Genomic DNA, 23,192 nt, shown 5'->3' on the forward strand with positions numbered 1-23,192 from the left:
TGCTGCCTTCAACCACATCACTTCCATTTCACGCATGTCTGCGCATACCACCCCACTAGCCTCTGCATCCAGCATTTAATTCTTCGCAACTTCCACCATCTCCAGTGGGAACCCACCACCAACACATCTTTCCCTCCCCCCACCCCACTTCCTGCTTTCCATAGGGATCACTCCCTACGAAACTCCATGTCCATTCATTCCTCCCCACTGATCTCCCTTCTGACACTTGTCCTTGTAAGCAGAACAAATGCTACAGCTGCCTCTACATCTCCTCCCTCACTACCATTCAGGGCCCCTGAACAGTCCTTCCAGGTGAGGCAACACTTCACCTGTGAGTCTGTTGGGGTCATATACTGTGTCCTGTTCTCCCGGCATGACCTCCTGTATATCGGTGAGACCCAACAGAGATTGGGAGACCACTTCCCCAAGCATCTGCGCTCCATCTGCCAAAAGAAGTGGGATCTCCCAGTGGCCACCCATTTTAATTCCACTTTCTATTCCGATATGTCAATCCATGGCCTCCTCTACTGTTGAGATAAGGCCACACCGAGGTTGAAGAAACAAAACCTTGGGTTCTGTCTGGGTAGCCTCCAACCTGAGGACAAGAACATCAGTTTCTCAGGCTTCTGGTAATGCTTCCCCACCCCCCTTTTCCCTTTCTCACCTTATCTCCTTGCCTGCCCATCACCTCACTCTGGTGCTCTTCCCCCTTTTCTTTCTTCCATAGCCTTCTGTCTTCTATTAGATTCCCCCTTTTCCAACCCTGTATCTCTTTCACCAATCAATTTACCAGCTCTTCATTCCTTCCCCTTCTGGTTTCACCTGTCAGTCTTGTTTTTCTCTCCCCCCCTTCCCCCAGCTTTTGAATCTATTCAACTTTTTACCTCCAGTCCTGCTGAAGGGCCTTGGCCCGAAATGTCAACAGTACTTTGTTCAGCTCCTTCAGCATTTTGTGTGTGTTGCTTGGATTTCCATCATCTGCAGCTTTTCTTCTGTTTGTGAATGTCATTGCCAGTGTATGTCAGATGAGCTGGTACCAAAAATTCCTATGGAAGCATAAGATTTATGACAAAGACTGCATGTAGCTACAGCAGTTATATTCAATGCTAAAACAAATGGATGGTTATTACAAATGATCCAGTGAAATGCACTCAACTTGCCAACTGTGCAGGAACCATATTTTGTCCTATTAACCTCTGGTGTTTTGTCCTACAGAGAAAGCATGAGAAAAATGACGAAAGGCAGCCTGAACCACAAGCACGGCTACTTGCAGGGAATTCTGTGTCTAAGTGTAGACTCTGCGCAATTTTTTTTTCCATATCCTATAAATTAAGTTTTACAGGGATCTATCTTATTCTCGTACACTGTATTAACCCAGTTACTTATTATTATGGTTTACGTAGCTTTTATATTTACTCTGCTTGCAATATAATGATGTAAATCAATAAGGACAAGGGGAAGAAGTTGTTATATACTTGAGGCAAAGAAAATAAACAAAATTTACATAAAACTTAATACAGAATTTTATTTTTGTTCTCACAACAAAATCTACTTACAACACTGGCAAAAAAAATAAATTCACAACTGAGAACATACAAATAAGTGTGGCTCAAGATCTGGTACTTGAACAAGAAATGCCCTTTTCTGTACCAACTTGTGCACTTAGTTCTGCAAGTAATTTTGCCAGTCACATATTTCTTTATCTATATTTAAGATGGTTTGTCTGTGTGATGATCATGTTCAGTCCATCATGAAACCATCATTCGTGGTGCGATACTCATTGACATCAACTCCTGGAAGAGAAGTTTACAGGCATAGGGCATCCGTACCAAAGAAATCTGCAGATCAAACAACAAGATAAATAAAAATCAATTTCGTAAAACAATAATTCAAATTTTGTCCCCTTAATAACAATACTGACATTTCTGACTGGTCACAGTTTATCCTCATTAAAAATCATGCTTATGAATGATTCTCTTGCTGCCTTCAGTTACCGTCAAGAATTCAGAGCCACTTGTATCAGTCAAACCTTGTAAAGACTAGAGGCACACTGTAATTCATGGTGGATGGGATCCAATCCAGCAAGCTGCTTTCTTAAGGGCTGTTGAAGCTGCACTCACCCCAGCAGGTGGAGTTTTTTATTCACCTTAGTAATGTGCCAAGCAGGAGATTAATTGCTTGCCTCATTAAATTCAGCTTCTGATCTGCTCATGTACTCACTGTATTTATGCGGTTCGTCTAGTTCAGGGGTTCCCAACCTTTTTTATGCCGTGGATCCCTACCATTAATCCGGTCTGTAGACCCCAGGTTGGGAACCCTTGGTCTAGTTGAACTTCTAATCACTGGTGACCTCCTCCATCTAAAATGTTGAAGATGGAGGCTCAGCCAGGGTAATGCCATTGAATGCCAGGGACAGGTGGTTAAGACTCTTCTGTTGGTTACAGACATTGATGAGAAGTCAAAACAAAACTAAAGATGCTGAAAGTCTGAAATAAAACCAGAACATGTAAGGAATTCAGGTCAGACAGCATCTCTCCGTGCAAAGAAGAGTTAATGTATCAGATTGAAGATCTTTCCGTCTGAACACTCTTGACAATGGTCTTCAATTGAAAACATTAACTTGCTTTCTCTCTTCCCAGATCCTGCCTGACCTGCTGAGCATTTCCTGTTTTAAATTTATGACACTGCCTGGCAGTTTCAAGAACAAATGATGTTCACCACCTATCATCCCATTACTAAATATTATCTAGAATTCAGGGGCTACCAACCTGGGGTCCATGGAACTCTTGCTTAATGGTATTGGTTCATGGCATAAAAAAGGTTGGGAACCCCGGTCTAGATCTTGCTGCACATAGTTATGAGCTGCTAACATTCCCAATTTCAGCTTAAACGGTGGATGGAAGACTAAGGATGAAGTATTGAAATGGATGGGAACTTGGGCTAAGTCACTGCCCTGAGGAACTTACGGGGCCATGAAGATTGAATAGAGAAGATTACAACACAGTACAGGCCCTTCAGTCCACAATATTCTGTCAACCTTTTAACCTACTTTAAGTTCAATCTAACCCTTCCCTCCTATATAGCCCTTGATTTTTCTATCATTCATGTGCCTAAGATTTTCTTATATGTCCCTAATGTATCTGCTTCTACCATTATTCCCAGCAGCGACTTCCACACAACTACCACTGACCTGCAGCCATCTTCCTTTGAGCAAGTTATGAGTCAAATCACTAGATCATTGTCAATCACTTGAATTTCAGACTTTTGGTCCACAATACAGACCAAGGCATTGGTTTTTTTTTCTGGACAAAACACAAACTGGGCAATGGTGTGCAGGTTATTAGCAATAATTACTTATTACAACATTTTTCATCATTTTATTGAATAAGAGTATGCTGATTGGGTTTATAATATGGTTATTGGATTTTGCTGCTTTTTACAGACTTGGTAACTTGACTTAGTATAGTTGGGTAGATGTCTCCATTGTTACCACTTAACAGCTTAGATAGTTGTGTGGTTATTTCTGAGCAGAACTCTCCAGTTCTAAAGCTGTAATACAGTTTTGTCCCATATTCAATAATATATCTTTCCTTGATTGTCTGGGGTGAAATCATGTCAGGAAAGCCATCAGAGCCAATTCAGGTCTGTTTCAGACTTTTGCCCCTTGACCTCGGAATTGAATGGAGGCTATTTCAAATACCCAGTACAGAATCTTACAACAAGGGCGGAGATTTCAACTTCAGTCTGAGAGTATTTCCATTAAGATCAGAGATGAAAAGTACAATTAAAATAATTCACCAAGCCAAACTAAAGGCCTGCAATGGGCCTATTTTAGGCTTCAAGCACCACCAGAAGATACATTGTGCCAGACACAGAAATACTTCCGAGTGGACTGATCCTTCATCTACCTGACTCTCAATCTGCAGATCATTTAAAACAGTCACAGTTATCTAGAAACTATAGCAGGAAAATGTAAACTAGCTTTAGGACAGCATTGTTATTATAGATATTCCCACATAGCTGTTTTCCTCAATTAGATGCAACATACTGACACAGGCTACTCATGCACATAGAAATGCAATAATTCAAATACAGAAACCACGATGTGTCTTTTGTATAGGGGAACCCGCAACCAAAATGGCAATTGTGCTGATATATATACTGCAAGTTCTGTATAGACAAACAACATACTCATTCAACAAATCACAAAAATATCCCACATTACTCTGAATAACCATATCTTAGAAACTGTGTGGCTAAAATCTACCAAACGTCCATGCTACAGATAATCAGTTTCATACATACCTGAGTTTTGTTACGGCATCCTCTGCATTCGTAAGTGTGTGTTCTAGTATTGGCAATTGCCATGAGCCCACACAGATTGCATACGTGCACCTGATATGGATCAGAAACCTCAAATAGCCTCTCTCTCAAAAACTGGGCTGCACCATGAGCAATCTGACAATCTCGTTCCATCTCCCCAAAACGCAGACCACCATCACTAAAAAAGATCAAATCACATTTTACTGCTAGGAGCAAAGGCTAATAAATTAAAGCCAGATGTCTTTCTGAATTTTATCCCACCAGTTATTCTTGAGCTTAGGAAAGAACTGAACAGAATCTGATTATCTGTCCCATCCCATTCCTATGTAAAGTCTGGCCTTACTAGATACATCCAGACCCATAAACAAAAAGGATTTAACATAGCAAACCTGTTTACAAAAAATTGTTCAAGAATTTGCACACAAGTTGAACAATTATTGAATAATTACAAAACAAAATAATGTAAACCGGAAATGAAAGGTCTTGGCAGCCAAAAGATAATGAACAGTAGATAGCCCATGTGGCATTACACTGGAATAAGACCATAAGATAGAGGAGTAGAATTAGGCCATTTGGCCCATCCAGTCTGCTCCACCATATCATCATGGCTGATTCATTTCACTCTCAGCCCCAATCTCCTGCCTTCTCCCCGTAACACTTTATGCCCTAATTAATTAAGAATCTTCAGCCACCTCCTTTAGAACCCAGGGGTGTAAACTATTGAGTCCAGGTGACTTAATTACCTTCAGACCTTTCAGTTTCCCAGGCACAGTCTCCCTAATAATGACAACTTCTCTCACTTCTGCCCCCTGACACACTCATACTTCTGGCATACTGCTAGTGCTTCCACAGTGAACAATGATACAAAATACTTATTCAGTTCGTCCACCATTTCCTTGTCCCATATTACTAACTCTCCAGCAGCATTTTCCAGCTGTTTGATATCTACTCTAGCCTCTTTTTTACTCTTTAGACATCTGAAGAAACTGTTGATTTACTAATTGAACATAGAATAGTACAGCACAGGAATAGGCCACTTGGCCCACAGTGTTGTGCCGAACCAGCTAAAAAGCAAATCAAAAACACCCAAACACTAATCCCTCCTACTTCCACCACATCCATAATCACTCCATCTCCCTTATATCCACGTCTCTTAAAAGCCTCTAATGTATTTGCCTCTACCGCCATACCAGATAGCGCATTCCAGGCATCCATGACTCTGGGTTAAAAACTTGTCTCTCACTTCCTCCTTGAACCTAATCCCTCTCACCTTCAATGCATGCCCTGTGGTATTAGGCATTTTAACCATGGGAAACATACTCTATCTACGCTCTCATAATCTTGTAAACCACTATCAGATCTCCCCTCAGCCTCCAACACTCCACAGAAATACAGCGCAGAATAGGCCCTTATGGCCTATCGAGCTATGCCAACCAGCAATCCACCAATTTAACCCTAGCCTAATCATAAGACTATTTACAATGACCAATTAACCTACCAACTGGTAAGCCTTTGGACTGTGGGAGGAAACCACAGCACCCAAAGGAAACCCAGACAGTCACAGGCAGAACATAGGAAATCCTTACAGCAGTGATGGGAATTGAACCAGAGTCACTGGTACTGTAAAGCATTGTGCTAACCCCTACACTACCATGCCGCCTTCATGGTATCCTCTTTAATATTATTGGCTAGCTTAACTTCGTATTTTATCTTTTCCCTCTTTGACTTTTTAAGTTGCTTTCTATTGGTTTTTAAAAGCATCCCAATCCTCTAACTTCCCACTAATTTGAGCTCGATTGTATGCCCTCTCTTTGGCTTTGACTTCCCTCGTCAGCCACAGTTGCGTTATCCTGCCTTCAGCATACTACTTCTTCTTTGGGATGTATCTATCTTACACCTTTGGAATTGCTCCTAGAAACTCCAGCCATTGCTGTTCTGCCATCATCCCGGCTTGAGCCCCCTTCCAATCTACTTTGGGCAGCTCCTCTCATGCCTCTAATGTTGCCTTTACACCATTGTAATACTGAAACATCTAACTTTAGCTTCTCCCTCTTGAAGTGCAAGGTGAATTCCAACACATTATGATCACTTTCCCATAAAGGTTCCTTTACCTTAAGCTCTATAAATCAATTCCAGTTCATTGCACAATATTTGATTATTGCTCAAAATTGCCACAGATTCAAAAAATGGAAAATATTTGCCAAATTTCAGCTTACCGAGATCTACCCTCCATAGGTTGCCTATTAAGGATCTGAACAGGTCCTCTTGCACGGGAATGAATTTTATCATCTACCATATGTTTCAAGCGCTGATAGTAAGTAGGACCAATAAAGATCTGTGATGTGAGCTTACGTCCTGTGAATCCATTGTATAAAACCTAAAACGAGAGGGAACGTATCATTAATTTTTTCTTTTATGCGAAAAAAGCAATTATATATCCTAACCTGAATCTAGGGTCTAAATCTCAAGAATACAGCCTCAGAATAAATCAACATCCCTTTAGAACTGAGGTTACTAAGAATTTCTTCAGAGAGTGATAAATCTGAGCAATTCACTGCTACAGAGTGCTGTGAATGCCCAGTCATTTTATTTGCATTGTAAGGGTACATTTAAGACAGAGACTGATGGGATCTTCATCTACTACTAGACAGGTATATGGAGGAATTTAAGGTGGAGGGTTATATGGGAGGCAGGGTTTAAGGGTCAGCACAACATTGTGGGCCGAAGGGCCTGTACTGTGCTGTATTGTTCATTGGTAAGGGGGTTAAGGGGTAAAGAAAGTAGGTGCGAGAATAGAGTTGAAAAACAGAAATCAGCCATGATTGAATGGTGGAGCACACTCAATGGACTGAATGACCTAATTCTGCTGTTACCTTATGGTCTAATTAGAATACAAGGGCCATCAAATGGCTTGCAAAAAATCCTTTCTGTATAATAATATCAGTTATGGGACCTATATGCTAATATCAAATGATTAAATGCACATGAATAGCATATCCAGAACATCATGTCAGAAAACTTAAAACCACTTTTGTTTTTGAGTGCACTTCAGGCTGATTTATTCTAGAGGTGGCACAGACAGATTTATTTTTTTTGTTGACTTCATTTGCACTGTTTCATTTGTTTGGAACGTATTGAAAGGAATCAAAATATTTTCATTAGAATTTTGAATTTCACTTTTCATGGATACTTCATTAAGTGCCCACAATGTAGAAAAAGGAAGAAGGAAATACTCATTTAGATGATTCCAAGATATTCCTCTTCAAATAAAAAAAGGCTGATTTCTTGGCGATATCTCTGTATAGTTAAGTGTCAAAGTATTTAATCTTTACTTCGAAACTGAAAGTAAAGGAAATACATCTAACAATATTCAAGCTGCAAGAAGAGTGTTCTGTCACTCTTATTAAAAAGCTGTGCCAAACTGAATAAATTCTTTTCTGTGTGTATACGTATATATACACACACAGGAAAAATTACCTCATTGCCTCGGAGGTGATACCCATAGTCCGATAACAAGTTTGAAATCTTCTGTACGTTAACAGCATCATTGAAAGGTGTTGCATCACCAATTTCACCCTTATTTGCTGATACCTGGAAGTATAACAAAAGAATGAGAATACAATCAAATTATAATTACATAAAGTTAATTTCTGATTGACTTTAAACATACCTTCCCTTGCAGACACTCAATCAAGTGACCAATTGTCATTCGAGATGGAATGGCATGTGGATTGATTATAATATCTGGGGTGATACCTTCACATGTGAATGGCATGTCCTACAAAGCAAAAATAACCAAATAATTAATGTTAATGGTGAGCAAAAAGGGTAAGAGCAATGTAGATAACACCCACTTTTTTAAAAACTATATTTCCAACAAATTGTATTATGTAGCGCCTTTACTATAGATGCTTCATCAGAGGGATACCATACAAATAATGCTACAAAAGGATATGTTAAAGCAAAGGATCTAAGAGATTTTCCACAAATATATTTACAATCATCTGAATCAAGCAGAGCCAGAGATGCTGGTAGGTTAATGGAGGGAATTCCATATCTTAGAGACCTTCCAAATGAAGGCATACACAATGATGGAGCAATTGAATTCAGGATGATCAAAAGGTCAGAATTGGAAGAACAAAGTTACCTTAGAACTATCAAGATAAGCTTGTTTGAAACTTCATTAATTGGAAACAAAGGGTTTGCTGAACAAGAAACCAATATCATCAGCAATCACAGAAGTGATGCTTGAATGGAACCTCCACAGGCAGTTTCCATGAGCTGCCAGCAAAAAGTCGCTGTCTAGCACCAGTAGCTTCTTTTTAAAACTTTGATACTGAATGTACTTCAAGTTTTGAAGTTTATAAAGGGTAGCAAGAGTAAGGCTAACAAACAGTTCATTCCAAACAGTTAAGCCTAGGGACAATAAAATAATAGATGAGGAATCCAGCTGATGAGTTTAGAAAATAAAAATTTTGGATTTGAAAACAGGCTATCTATTGCACAGTTCTAGTGGACTTACATTGAACTCACAAGTGTAAAGACTCAAATTTTAAATTCCTGTCTAGTTTTAATTCCTTTGTAGCCTCTTCCAATACCAAATCATAAAGCCTTTGCCTAAACATTACATTTCTCTTACAAAGAACCTCTTATACACAACACCCTTGAAACCAGTGTTGACAGTTGTATCCTATCCTGTTTGTAATTTGCATAAATGGAATACCTGTAAGTGTTCAGCTTACTATCTCCTCGGAACAGACCTACACTTCCCAACTCAGTATTTATTGTCCATATAACTATCAATAAAGCAGTTTCGCACATAATGCTAGAAGGAAAGGTAAAAAGAAAAAGAATACAATCTCCATTCTAGATACAATTGAACAAAATATGTTGAGCTCATCATGATCCATGCCTCATGACTGCTGTCCACTCTAGCTCCACAGTCGTACTAAGTTTTTTTAAAACTTGCTTGGCTCCACTGCTGCCCTTCGTTGAGGGTCACTAGGTCACCCTAGGTCACAAATGGCGGGATCTTAAGCCCCACTCACAAAACACCTTGAGGCATTTACAATCTGTACCATCGGGAAGGCCCTTTCAACTGTTCCTTGTCTGATAATCACATACATCTGGAAACGGTTGTTTAATTTATAATTTATTAAAATTGTAAATCCATTGAAAACATGAAAGAGCTATTAACTTACAAGAGACACACATAGAAATAATAAAATTAAACCAATGTAAACCCTAACTTCTGATGGTCACCCATTCAAAATGCAGTTATGATTGTTGTAAAACCAGAAGGCCTGAAGCAAGTGCTCAGCGATTCACTGAACACTTCTACACAGAACCACAAGATTAACTGCAGAGCAACAGGATGGCTACCATATTTCTGTCTTTCATGTGTCGTTTCTCTGTCATGGAAACCCAAACAGAACATGGCAAAAAACCATCAGCATCCTCTTGCCCAAAATATGGCCATAATACAAGTAAATACGTAAGCTATGGGTAATAAGGTTGTTACTTGCTAGGAGGTCAAAAAGACGATAATTAAGCTTTTTTATGAACCATCAAAAATAGCAAATTTTATTCTAAAACAGAAATTCAATCACTATTCCTTTTTATTCCTCCATTTTCTGCTTTTATTTTAAGAATTCCAGAATGTGTAGTTCAAATTTTGATATTCAGCTATTTGTCCACAATTTCAAATCAATGTTTTGAATCCATAATGCAAGATCATCTTACCTCTTGTCTGTACTGGATACCACATGTACCCTTCTGACCATGGCGACTGGCAAACTTATCTCCAATTTGTGGAATTCGGACAGATCTCACCTGTACACAAACAGCATGTGGGTTATACATTCCTAATGAAGTGAAAAGTGATATAATTTTCATCTGAATTTTTTATTCCAGATTTTGAGGCTCAACAGAAAGGTTATGAAAGTTACATCTGCACAAATTATATCAATGGTGTACAAACTAAAATTGCTCCATTGATGTACTGATCCAATATCAGCCTTGCAAATCCTCTTTCTTTTTGTCTCTCTCTCTTTCTGTGTGTGTTGGTGTGTGCGTGCGTGTACACATGTGCATGAGAGGGATGGGTTCCGCCAGGTTTCAGATGCCCAAGACACGCCGTACAATGACAGCAATCACCAAAAATATCAGTGCAAAAAGCTTGTCATGACAGCGCCCGAGTTAAGGGCGCGTGCACACACACATATATGTGTATATACTGGGTGCCAGGCAAATAACCTCTTCGTCAACATAAACAAGACAAAGGAGATGGTTATCGTCTTAAGGAGAACTAACCCCGGCCCCCCCACACCCCTTACATTGATGGCACAGCAGTGGAAACTGCAAGCAGTTTCAGATTCCTGGGAGACCATGTCATACACAACCATTCATGGTTCCAGAGTCAAGAAAGCTCACCAACCCCTCCGCTTTAGGAGGAGGCTGAAGAGAGCTGGACTTTGCACATCCATACTCATGTTACTCTACAGATGTGCAGTAGAGAGCACCCTTAACAAGATGCATCACTGCTTGGTACAGAAAATGCCCTGTGGTGGACAGGAAGGCTCTGCAACATGTAGTCAAAACTGCCCAATGCATCACTGGCACCAGCCAACCTGCCATCAATACAAATATACGGAAAGGTGCTGGAAAAGGGCCAGTAACATCATGAAGGATTCCATACACCCTGCTCATGGACTGTTTGTCCCAATCCCATCAGGAATGAGGATACGTTTCCTCCACAACAGGACCACCAGATTCACAAACTGTTACTTTCCCCAAGCAGTATAGTTGCCCACTAACTCAACCACTACTTTATTTCCTGCCTGTCCCCTTACGTACAGCCCAGCGTCATTTTATGGACTACAATCTACATATATAAGCTATCCTTTTATATTTATTGTTTCTTTTTATTATCAGTGTTCTTTATCTTTTGTGGGGGGTTTTTGTGCTGCATCAGATCCAGAGTAACAATTATTTGATCTCCTTACACTTGTGTATAGGAAATGACATTAAGCAATCTTGAATTCTGAACTCCAATATGGTGGGAATATGGCACATTTTAAACACATTTTGAGAGGGTGAAAGTAGGCATTCAATTTGAATCATAATGAAAACACTCCAACCATTTCTTTAGATGGGAAAGTCTAAACTCATCAACAGATGAGTGGCATCCAAGCTAGAATAGTGCTTTATATGCAGAACACATGAGAGATAGAGTTCTCATAAATCTACTGTCTTTGTATAATTAAACATTATTATAAATTTGGGAGATTTGACAACAGCTGGCTACTGCTGTTTTGTAGATTTTTCTCAAATTTTTCTTCATATAATATTCATACACGAAGTGGAGATATTTAATTTTTGATTCTTGCCTGTCCATCAATAGCCAAATCATATTGAAATTTAGCCTAATTCCCAGAATACTGCTGCTGGAGGTTATAACGTTAACAATTGTCAAGAGAAGGTTAAACTACCTCTTGTTGATTGTCACTATTTTTGAGCAATTGTATGACGCAATGTTACTTACAACTTACTAGCTCAAACAGAAGGGACACGAATGTGAAGAATTACAAAAGGAGATATTACCTCAATTGTCTGTAAACAGTACAACCTCTGACTTTGTAAAGAGGGAAGAACGCAGATGAAAAACTCAAGTTGAGTCCATGACCCAGGGAACCAAAGGGATTATAAACATGATCTCAGATACAACTGGTGCCCAAGAGCAGTAGTTATTTTATGCTATACAATCCCTATTCTAAGTTGAAGGATAAACCTAACTATCCATTCAATTTTTAAGCAATGATCGGCAAATCTTCTAATAATTTCTTCAGTATTAAAACTGTTTTGCCTTGAATAAAAATTCCACTAAAACATGCACCAACAGTTTTCTGTCTATGTCCGGGAAAATCTCTAAAACTCTTATTGCCAAAATGCATTCTTACTTCATTTTGTAAAAATGTTGTGAAGGGATGACATATTGATGATTTTGGTGTTTGAATAAAGAATTTAGAACTATAATTTAAAAGTTACCCTAATTTTGCAAAATTTGTATCCCTCTTGGTTTAGTGTTACCATGACCTGGTCCACAATACCAGTCTCACTCGTCCGCAGGAAGGTGCTGCAATCCCGCTTTGTGTACCGTCGGTTTGTGCTCTCAAGCTCATCTTCATTTTCTGGCAGAGTTACAGTTTTGCCAATGATTACATCATCGCCTGAAACCCGCACACCAGGTGCTATTAATCCATCTTCATCCAACTTCTCATAAATAGCATGCCTCATACCTATACCAAAGACACAAAGCAACAAGAAAAATAGCTGTCACGGAATCTACTTTAGTTGAAACTGAATGACATGTCAGGAATTGTTTTTTTAATATCCACACTCGCATAATATTTGACTTCATTTTCTGCAGCAGTTTTAGTAATGAAACTTTAATTAAATAAAACTAATACATTTGTAAATTTACTAATGAATATATTTTTGATCAAAAGTGATCAAATATTTGTACAAGGGGTCATACAAAATGCTACTTTTGTCTTATATGGGACAAGCTATATTCAATTGCTACAAACTAGGAAAATATTAAATACATGATAGATCTGTCCATTTGTTCAGTTACACTTCATGTGCCCTCAACAGATGTTCCACTAACAAGTCAACTCTGTTTGAACTGCAAATTCATACACATATAAGTTAGGACAGATCTGGACTGAAATACAACACTTTGGTATTTCAAGGTTCACACAAGCATTCTGGGCTTTGAGATGTGACCAAAAATGACAAGACTCCAATAAGATGTAAATACTTCATAGTAAAGAGAAGATTTTCCTGGAAAACTGTAAGATCCCAGCTTAACCCTTACTTTTATTGGAGAAAAGAGTACTTATTATCTCAATCTCAATGGAGTGTTAATCCATCCCACAAGACAAACCCAAACATTAAAATGTGAATAGGCAACACTTCACAATTCAGATCTCAACCAACAAAGTTAAAACAAATTCTGGCTCACCCTGGCAAGTTTCCCGTGTAGGCCTCTCAAATACCTCTTCCTGATCAAAACCCTTTTTCGATTCCTGCTCTTTATATGAACGGTAGAACACAGACCTAACAAACACAAATTTGGTTATTATGGAAAAGAAAAACATGGAAAAGCAGCAGTTTACATACATTTAAAGTACTGAAGATGTAAACAAGTTAAGCAAACCTGAAATAACCCCTGTCCACTGCAGACCGATTCATGATGACAGAATCTTCTTGGTTATAACCAGTATATGAAGCAATTGCTACTATAGAGTTTATACCTAAAAACACACAGAACAATGTGAAAATTTCCACAAGGCGCATAATAATGTCCAGATCATTTTTGGACATTAAAGTATTTGTGAAAGTTGACAAGCTCAGTGTTTATACTGTAGTGTTATGTTCATGAAACACAGGTAATAAAGTGAACCACACACAAAATGCTGGAAGAACTAGTCAAGTCAGGCAGCATCTATGGAGGGGAACAAACGGCTGACATTTCAGACCAGAAATTAGGTGGGTAGATGGGGAGGGGAAGATGAAGTAAAAAGCTGGGAGATGATGGGTAGAATGAACTGGTAGTTACACCCTCTACCCGTTTTTCTCTTATTTCATTCACCATTCTGGTTCCACTCTTACCTCTTCTCTTCCCTTCCCTCTGCCTGCCCATCACCTGCCTCTGGTTCCTCTCCTCCTTCCCTTTCTTCCATAGTCCACTGTCTTTTGATTTCTCCTTCAGCCCTTTACCTTTTGCACTTCTTACTTCCCAGTTTCTTACTCCTCCCCTACCCCTCACCCAACCACTTTTCCTCAGCTGATCTTATTACCCATCACTTGACAGCTTATACAGCTCCCCACCCCCGCCACCTTCCTTTCCAATCCTGATGAACGATCAAAACATTGACTATTTATTGCCCCTTACAGATGCTACCTGACTTGCTGAGTTACTCCAACACTGTGTGTATTGCTCAGGTTTCCAGCATCTGCAGAATCTCTTGCATTTATAATGGAAAGTGAATTGCAAACTTAAAGTGTTAGGTTTAAACTGTAACATTGCCCTATAGTTATGAATAAAGGTAACTGCTTTCAAAATAAGCTTCACAGTGAAAAGATTAAAATGAACACCAGATCACTGCAAATACATAATTTCTATTTCTGTAACTTCTTAAATGGCATTCATATGTATGATCAGGGTTAACACAATAAAGAGATTGGGCTTTACTTCAACCATGCCACCTATACTGATTCCATGCACTTGTAACAAACATCTAGTTTAAAAAAAAATTATTAGTCACTCACCAGCTGGTAGCTCTCTGAATCGCAGGTACTCCATGGAACGTGTTGTGACAAGTGGTTTCTGTGGATAGTACAGCACATGTGCCAGGGTGTCCATTCGCACATGGAAATTTGTAATATAAACTCCCATAGCTTGTTTACCCATAGCAGATTGATACGTATTTCTGGGAGACTAGAATAATAGATGGAAAAGACAGCAAAACTGTAAATCTACCTTCAAATGAATGGCAGTTCAGCATTAGTTTCATAAAACATATAATTAAAAATTTTCTACACCTCACTACAAATATGATAATACAACTAGAACTGATAGAACAAAGACCCTTTATGATAATCAATGATGCTTTTTCTCTTAAATCAAAAGTTGTTAAATTACTAATAATAAATGAAAGGGACAGGAGGAAAACAAATATTGCATCTGAATTGGACAACAATCTCAACAGGAAGGTGCAAAGTCTGATCAGCATCAAATAGGAGAGGTAATTTGGAGGAGGGGGAGTTAGCTCAAAAGGGTAGTGAATCTGAAAACACGTGTATATATATTTAAATAGTTTCACTGCACAGTGCTCTGAAAAGTAAACCCTATGTTACACCATCTCAGTATATAAGGAGGTAAGAAAATGAATTTTCAGACTGAAAAACTAAGAATGGTCAAAAAGGTTTAACATTTAGTTATCATAATTGAAAAGAAGAAAGGTGGTGCATGGAATGTCTGGCTCTTTATGTCCAAAGTCACCTGTGCAATTTTTAGTTGGTAAGATTCAGAAATTGGACTGTCTCATGAGCAGCTGCAACAGTTTCAGACGGATCAGGGGACCTGTTTAAAAGGTCGATAAGAGAGCCAAGAAAATTACAGACAGCTTTATCCCCCTCCCACCCCCGACAAATCACTTCTTATGCAATACAAACATTGGCAGAGATTTGAACAGACATTCCTTTGGTGCCACCCAGTGGTCAAAGTGTGCAAATAAGAGTCATAGAGCTCAGAAATAGGCTCTTTGGCCCTACTGGCCCATGCCAATCAAAATTCTTAAAGAATGTCTCTGAACAGTGTTTAGCCGCTATTCCGCTATGCCTTTCCTATCCATGTCCCTGCCCAAATGCCTTGTCTAGGGGCTGTTATGTATCTTCCTCAACCACTTCTTCTGGTAGCTCCTTCTATATTAGGGTCATCCTCTATGTGAAATGGTTATCCCTCAGGTTTATATTAAACCTCTTCTCTCTTGCCCTAAGTCTATGTCCTCTATATTTCTTGATTCAACAATCCTAGGAAAATGACTGTGCATATGCAGGCCTTCAATATTCGATGTGTTTCAATGAGATCTCCCATCATTCTTCTAAATTCCATCGAGTACAGGCCCAGCCAGAGCTATCAGACGCTCCGAGAAACATTCCTGTGAACCTCCTCTGAACCCTCTACAATCCCAGCACATCTTTTCTTAGTTAAGGGCCCAAAAACTACTCACAATACTCCAAATGCGATCTGAAATATACCTTATGAAGCCTCAGCATTACATCCTTATTTTTATATTCTAATCCTCTTGAAATAAATGCTAACATTCTTTTTGCCTTCCTTACTACCAACTCAACTTGCAAGTCAACCCTAAGGAAATTCTGCATGAGGACTTCCAAGTGTCTTCGCACCTCAGATTTCTGAATTTTCACCACGTTTGGAAAATAGTCAGTGCCTTATTTCTTCTACTAAAGTGCATGACCGTGCATTCCTGACACTATTCCATCTGCCACTTCTTTGCTCAATCTTCTAAGCTGTCCAAGTCCTTCTGCAGCCTTGCTACTTCTTCAACACTAACCATTCCTCCATCTATCTTCATATCGTCCACAAACATAGCCACAAAGTTGTCAATTCTGTCATCCAAATCACTGACATAACTTGAAAAGAAGCAGTCCCAACAGCAACCCCTGCGGAATACAATTAGTCACCAGCAGCTAACAAGAAGGTCTCCTTTATTCCTACTCTTTACCTCCTGCCAGATAGCCAATCTTCTATCCATACTAGTATCTTTTCTATATCCTGGGTCTTGTTAAGCAGCCTCACACGCAGCACTCTGTCAAAGAAATTCTGAAAATCTAAGCAAACATCCACTGACTCTGGTTTGTCTATCATGCCTATTGTCAAGCAAGATTTCCCCTTAAGGAAACTATGTTGACTTTGACCTATTTTATCATATACCTCCAAGTACCTGAAACGTCATACATAATACTCCAACATCTTCCCAACCACTGTTATCAGGTACATAATTTCCTTATTTTTTGCCTCCATCCCTTCTTAAAGAATAGAATGACATTTGCTATTTTCCAGAATCAAGTGATTCTTGAAAGATCATTACTAATGCTTCCACAATCTCTTCAGCCACCTCTTTCTAAACCCTGGACTGTAATCCATCTGGTCCAGAATACTTATCTACCTTCAAATCTTTCAGCTCTCCAAGCACCTTCTCCTTAGCAATAGCAACTACACTCACTTCTTCCTTCTATACTCCTCTCGAATTTCTGGCATACTGCTAGTGTCTTCCAGTGTGAAGACTGAAGCAAAACACTTAAATCCATCCAGATTTTTCTTTGTACTCAATTACTCCTCTCCAGCATCATTTTCCAGCAGCTCAATATCCACTCTCACTTCTCTTTTACTCTTTATATATCTGTACAACGTACTGCGTATGTTAATCAAAATGGCTTCTTTGTTTTGTTAAGAGTAGGAATGCTTCTTTGTTATAATAAGTGCTTTCTCTCGCTGTTGTTTAACTTTAGAATTGCTGATAACGGGGATTGTATTCATTTGTTAACCAATGGGGAAATGTTATTTTGTCTTGTGGGTCTGGGAGCGGGGTTTTCGCGGAGTCGGGAAGAAGATGCCGAAGAAGGTGGACGTGTACTGCACTGCTCGGTCGACCACCAGGGAGGTCCCAGGTGCAAGGACGTGGAGATCAGAGGAAAGCGACGAAGGGTTGAATGGTTCGATGGCTGAGCTCCAACGATGCGCACTAAACTGAACTCTGGCGCCTGAAGTTTGGCGCCTTTTATTTTATTTTCCTTCATATATACTGTATTATTAGTACTCATTTAGTTTTAGTAAAATCTTTAAAGTATATTCCATAACGGTATCAGGTGTGAGTTTGATATTGCGTGTGCGACGCAGCATTAACTTGATTCCCACAGTACCTGCGTATATGGGAGGCGGGGGGGGGGGGGGGTTGGCGAGAGGCTGGGTTTTTTCCCCTAGACATATACCAGCCTGTTGGGCAAGTGTTACATATCTGAAAACACTTTTGGTATTTTCTTTTATATTACTGGCCTTCTTATCTTCATATTACACCTTTTCTCTCAAGGCTTTTTAGCTGCCCTCTGCTAGTTTTTCAAAGTTTCCTAATCCTCTAGCTTCCCACTATTTTTTTGCTATATTAAATGCCCTCACTATTGTTTTTATGCTGCCCTTGATTTCCCTTGTCAGCCAGTGGTTTCATCCTCCCTTTAGATTACTTCCAAATATCTCCCTGAAACTCCAGCTATTGCTGTTCTGCCTATTATTCCAATTTAATACTGATACAAGGAAATTGTAGGTAAATGGATCATTAAAATGAAAAATCTTTAATCTTGAAGTTCACATTGCACTTCTCAATACAGAGATCCTCTAACAATTTCAATATCCAAGAACACAGGCCTAAAAACAAAGAGAACTTTCAGAGAAAGTAAAATTGATTGTTTTGTCATGTTTTTAAAAAGATTTCAATAAGCTTGCTATGGGAAAGCTTAACCTCCTTTATTGGAAGCAGGCCAAAGTAGAAACATAGAAAATAGGTGCAGGAGTAGGCCATTTGGCCCTTCGAGCCTGCACCGCCATTCAGTATGATCATGGCTGATCATCCAACACAGAACCCTGTACCTGCTTTCTCTCCATACCCCCTGATCCCTTTAGCTACAAGGGCCATATCTAACTCCCTCTTAAATATAGCCAATGAACTGGCCTCAACTGTTTCCTGTGGCAGAGAATTCCACAGATTCATCACTCTCTGTGTAAAGAAGTTTTTCCTCATCTCAGTCCTAAAAGGCTTCCCCTTTATCCTTAAGCTGTGACCCCTCGTTCTGGACTTCCCCAACATCGGGAATAATCTTCCTGCATCTAGCCTGTCCAATCCCTTTAGAATTTTATACGTTTCAATAAGATCCACCCTCAATCTTCTAAATTCCAGCGAGTATAAGTCTAGTCGATCCAGTCTTTCTTCGTATGAAAGTCCTGCCATCCCAGGAATCAACCTGGTGAACCTTCTTTGTACTTCCTCTATGGCAAGAATGTCTTTTCTCAGATTAGGGGACCAAAACTGCACACAATACTCCAGATGTAGTCTCACCAAGGCCTTGTACAAATAGTAATACAACAAATTACAACAAAGTTTTCAAGAGCCAAATGAAAATTTTGATTAGTGAGTTATGAAGAACAGGTAGAGTTTGTTATCCCAAAACTAAACTGAATTGAAAGTGAATTACTAATGAAAGTGAGTGAATCTATTGAAAAGTCGATTCCAGAGGTAACAGATGCCAGATAAAAGAAACATCAAGAGCTTAAAGTAATTTTCACTTGTACATGGCAATTTTGGTGTTTTTCTTACTTCAGCGGTGGGCAAACTAGGAGAGGATTCTTAGGGGCAGGATTTACAATCACCTGGAGAAGCATAGTCTGTTAGGGATAGTCTGCATGGTTTTGAGAGTGGCAGGTCACTTCTTTGAGGAAGTGACAAAACAAACTGATGAAAGTAGTGAGTGGGTGTGATGTAAATAGCATTCAAAGTTCCCCATAGTAGCCATTCAGAATGTCAGGAAGCATGAGATCCAGATAAACTTGGTTACGTGATTGCCTTTTCCACTGACGGCTGAGGGTGGTAGTAGATTGAGCATATTCTGATCGGAGGGTGCTGACCAGTGGTGTTCCATAAGGATGTATTCTGGGATCCATGTTATTTGTGTTTTTACAAATGATTTGGATGAGGAAGTAGAAGGGTGAGTTGGTAAGGTGCAGATGACACAAAGTTTAGTGGTGTTGTGGATAGTGTAGAGGATTGTAGTAGGTTGCAATGGGTCACTGATTGGATGCAGAATTCAACTGAGAAGGAGCAGTTTGAGTTCAGTCAGAAAAGTGTGAAGTGATACACTTTGGAAGGTCGAATTTGATAGCAGAGTACTGGTTTAGTATCAGAATTCTTACTAGTGGTGGAACAGAAGAATCTTGGGATCTACGTCCACAGATACCTCAAAGGTCCCATGCAAGTTGATAGGATGTTTAATTCAGCTTGTGGTGTGTTGGCCCGCTTGAGATGGGGGGGAACACGAGGGACTATTGCAGCTCTATACAACTCCAGTTAGACCACACTTTGAATGTTATGTTCATTATAGGAAGGATGTGGAAGCTTTGGAGAAGGTGCAGAGGAGATTTACCAGGGTGCTAATAGAATTAAGAGAGTATATCTTATGAGAATATGTTGAGCGAGCTACAGATTTTCTCTTTGAAGTGAAAGAAGATGAAATATGACTTGATAGAGGTGTACATGATGATAAGAGGCATGTGTAAAGTGGACAGCCAAACTTTTCGCTAGTAGTTTCCCTGTGGACAACGCTGGTCAACACCCTCTGGGCAGAATATGCTCAGTCTACTAACCCCCTCTGCCTTCTGTGGACAAGGCAATTCTGAATCCATGCATCCAAGTTTCCTGGTTCCCATGCTCCCAGACTTTTTCCAGGTATAAATGGCTAATACAAGGAGGCATAATTTTAAGGTGCCTGGAGGAAAGTGTGGGGGGGGTCAGAGGTATTTTTTTTTTACCATATATATACACACACACACACACACACACAGAGTGGTGGATGCATGGAATCTGTTGTCAGAGGTGCTGGTAGAGGCAGATATGTTAGGGAATTTAAGAGAATCTTAGATAGGTGCACGGATGAATTAAAATTGGAGGGCTATGTGGGAGGGAAGGGTTAGATTGAACTTAAGAGTACATTAAAAGTTTGGCACGAAAATGCTTCTACTGTACTGTCCAATGTTCTATCCTTTGCTACCACTGAAATGTTGTTACATTAACTCAAATATAATGACAACTTTCTCTGGATGAAACTCAATCCGTGTGGTATTTGTTACATCTTTCAAGAGTTTACTCTTAAACTCATCTTGGTTATGTTTAGTCTTACTCACCTGATTATGATCAGGGAATGGGATAATCGATGCACAAACACCAAGAATCATGGATGGATGAATCTCACAATGTGTATATGTTGAACAGTATGCAACACCTTTTTCTTGCAAGTCATCAGGAGTCATGGCCAGCATCACAGTTTCCTCTTCCAACGTATCAATATATTCTACCACACCACTCGCCACAAGATCCTGCCAGCTGAGGATGGAAATGAACTTAGTCAATACATTCAATCCAGTATTGAGTTTATTATTAATATCTTTACATGTACCAAGATACAGTGAAAAGCTTTTGTGTGTCATAAATGTTATAATAATTATATCAAAGCAGTAAAAGGAAAAATGAATGTAGAACGTGGTGCTGCAGTTACAGAGAAAGTGCAGTGCAATGTCGACAAGCAGACAAAGGACAAGGGCCATGACAAAAGTGATTGAAAGATTAGGAATTCATACTTTAATGCACAAGGGGTCCATTGCTGTCCTTGAGTCTGGTGGCTTATGCTCTCAGGCTTTTATATCTTCTCCCCAACAGGAGGGGGAGAAGAGAAAATAGGGTTGGATGAGTACTTGACCATGTTTGCAGCAGGAAGTGTACACAAAGTAAATAGAGGGGAGGTTGATTTGCATGATGGACTTGGCCGTGTTCTCAACCCTCTGCTACTTCTTGCGTATTTGGGCAGAGCAACTGCCATATGAAGATGATAAATCCATCAAATACTAACACATATGGAAGAAACTTTCCATAGTGTAAGAAGAAACATTTATGCAAATTTATCAATTTCGGCTGTTTGTACGAAGCAATGTCTGACGTACACTCAGTGGCCACTTTATTAGGTACATCCGCTCTTTTAACACAAATATCTAATCAATCATGTGGTGGCAACTCGATGCAGAAAAGCATACAGACATGGTCGAGAGGTTCAGTTGTTGTTGAGACCAAACATCAGAATGGGGAAGAAATGTGATCTAAATGACTTTATCCATGGCTTGACTGTTGGTGCCAGATGTGGTGGTGTGCATATCTCAGATACTGCTGGCCTGGAATTTTAACGCACAACAGCCTCTAGAGGTTACAGAGAATGGTATGAGAAAGAAGAAACAGCCAGTGAGAGGTAGTTCTGTGGACAAAACCGCCTTGTTAATGAAGAAGGTCAGAGAATTGTCAGACTGCTTCAAGCTAACAGGAGTCTATGCAGAAGAACATCTCCGAAAGCACATGCTGAACCTTGAAGTGGATGGGCTACTTCAAGGAGGAGAACAGGAGGTATCTAATAAAGTGCCTACTGAGTGTATATTGATGAGGTAATAATTAGCATACTGGCCAGCATAGCAAGGAGATTTTCCATGTGTCCTCTAGCTATTTAGGCAAGATCATTTATAAATATTTAACAGTAAATTCTGTTCCAAATTCTCTAGAAAAGATGGGAGCTTAGGCAGTGCATTACAGTCACTAGGGCATTGGTGTGTAAATCTGGATTTTTGTCATGTCTCTGAAGCAAGACTTGAATCTGTGATTGAAATACTGTAGATGAATGATAGTTCAAAGTTGATTTATTATCAAAGTACATAAATGTTGCCATATACTCCCTTGAGATTCATTTTCCTGTAGGCATTTACAGGAACGAACACAACAGAATTTTACAAATAACTATGCATAAGACTGATGAACAATCAATGTGCAAAAAAATACCAGTGCAAAATATAAAACTGAGAACATGAGTTTAACATGAGAACAAAGAGTAGTTGCGAGTATGAACTACAAACTTTAGTGTTCTTTGGGCATTAGTAAACCTTTTCAGAGATGCAAATAAAGATATTTTTCCTTTAAAGTTGGCAAGCTGATTTAAGGAAGGGAATACAGTACTCTCTATTCTATTGCATCAAGTTTGAGGTAACGTAAATCATAACCCCAACCAAAAACTAAATTAAACAAACCAAACAGAAATCCAGCTTGCTGGAAGATCTTAATAATTCGTTTTTAAAAGAATATTTATTTGCTTTGCTCTGTGTTCTTCCCTAAGCCACAAGCAAAAGCCAAAATGGTATTAATCAGCAAATACCAGTCAAACTTACAGTTGAAGACTACGTAAAAAAAAATGGAATCTAACAGTGTACAGTCTTAAGATTTTTAGAATAATGCCTCTCAGCAGATTCTAATATACATTAGATTACATGGAACAAAACAAACACAGACATTAGGGTATGGTGCATAACAATATTTAGTTGGCATTTTTCTGGAGAACTCCTAAATAATAGTTATTTTTTGACCCAACTTACTTTTTTTTCAAATTATGTATTTGGCAAACTGGATGTAGGAAAAACATTTACATGG

General features: G+C 39.2%; 2 protein-coding genes across 2 annotated transcripts in view; one reads left to right on the top strand and one right to left on the bottom strand.

Moving 5' to 3' along the window:
• igfbp7 (insulin-like growth factor binding protein 7) overlaps positions 1 to 1,510 on the top strand; it is a 33,775-nt gene extending 32,265 nt beyond the window's left edge. Inside the window, exon 5 of the mRNA XM_073042611.1 lies at positions 1,216 to 1,510. Coding sequence (XP_072898712.1) covers positions 1,216 to 1,226 — 11 coding nt within the window. The 3' untranslated portion in view covers positions 1,227 to 1,510. The remainder of the gene's footprint in view (positions 1 to 1,215) is intronic.
• polr2b (RNA polymerase II subunit B) overlaps positions 1,500 to 23,192 on the bottom strand; it is a 57,206-nt gene continuing 35,513 nt past the window's right edge. Inside the window, exons 15-25 of the mRNA XM_073042610.1 lie at positions 20,861 to 21,059; positions 14,659 to 14,827; positions 13,544 to 13,640; positions 13,349 to 13,443; positions 12,370 to 12,620; positions 10,066 to 10,155; positions 7,994 to 8,101; positions 7,801 to 7,914; positions 6,540 to 6,700; positions 4,306 to 4,501; positions 1,500 to 1,838 (exon numbers count right to left, since the gene is read on the bottom strand). Of these exons, the coding sequence (XP_072898711.1) occupies positions 1,749 to 1,838; positions 4,306 to 4,501; positions 6,540 to 6,700; positions 7,801 to 7,914; positions 7,994 to 8,101; positions 10,066 to 10,155; positions 12,370 to 12,620; positions 13,349 to 13,443; positions 13,544 to 13,640; positions 14,659 to 14,827; positions 20,861 to 21,059 (1,570 nt within the window). The 3' untranslated portion in view covers positions 1,500 to 1,748. The remainder of the gene's footprint in view (positions 1,839 to 4,305; positions 4,502 to 6,539; positions 6,701 to 7,800; positions 7,915 to 7,993; positions 8,102 to 10,065; positions 10,156 to 12,369; positions 12,621 to 13,348; positions 13,444 to 13,543; positions 13,641 to 14,658; positions 14,828 to 20,860; positions 21,060 to 23,192) is intronic.

Source organism: Hemitrygon akajei, chromosome 4 (assembly GCF_048418815.1).
Source record: "Hemitrygon akajei chromosome 4, sHemAka1.3, whole genome shotgun sequence".
Taxonomy (NCBI): Eukaryota; Metazoa; Chordata; class Chondrichthyes; order Myliobatiformes; family Dasyatidae; genus Hemitrygon; species Hemitrygon akajei.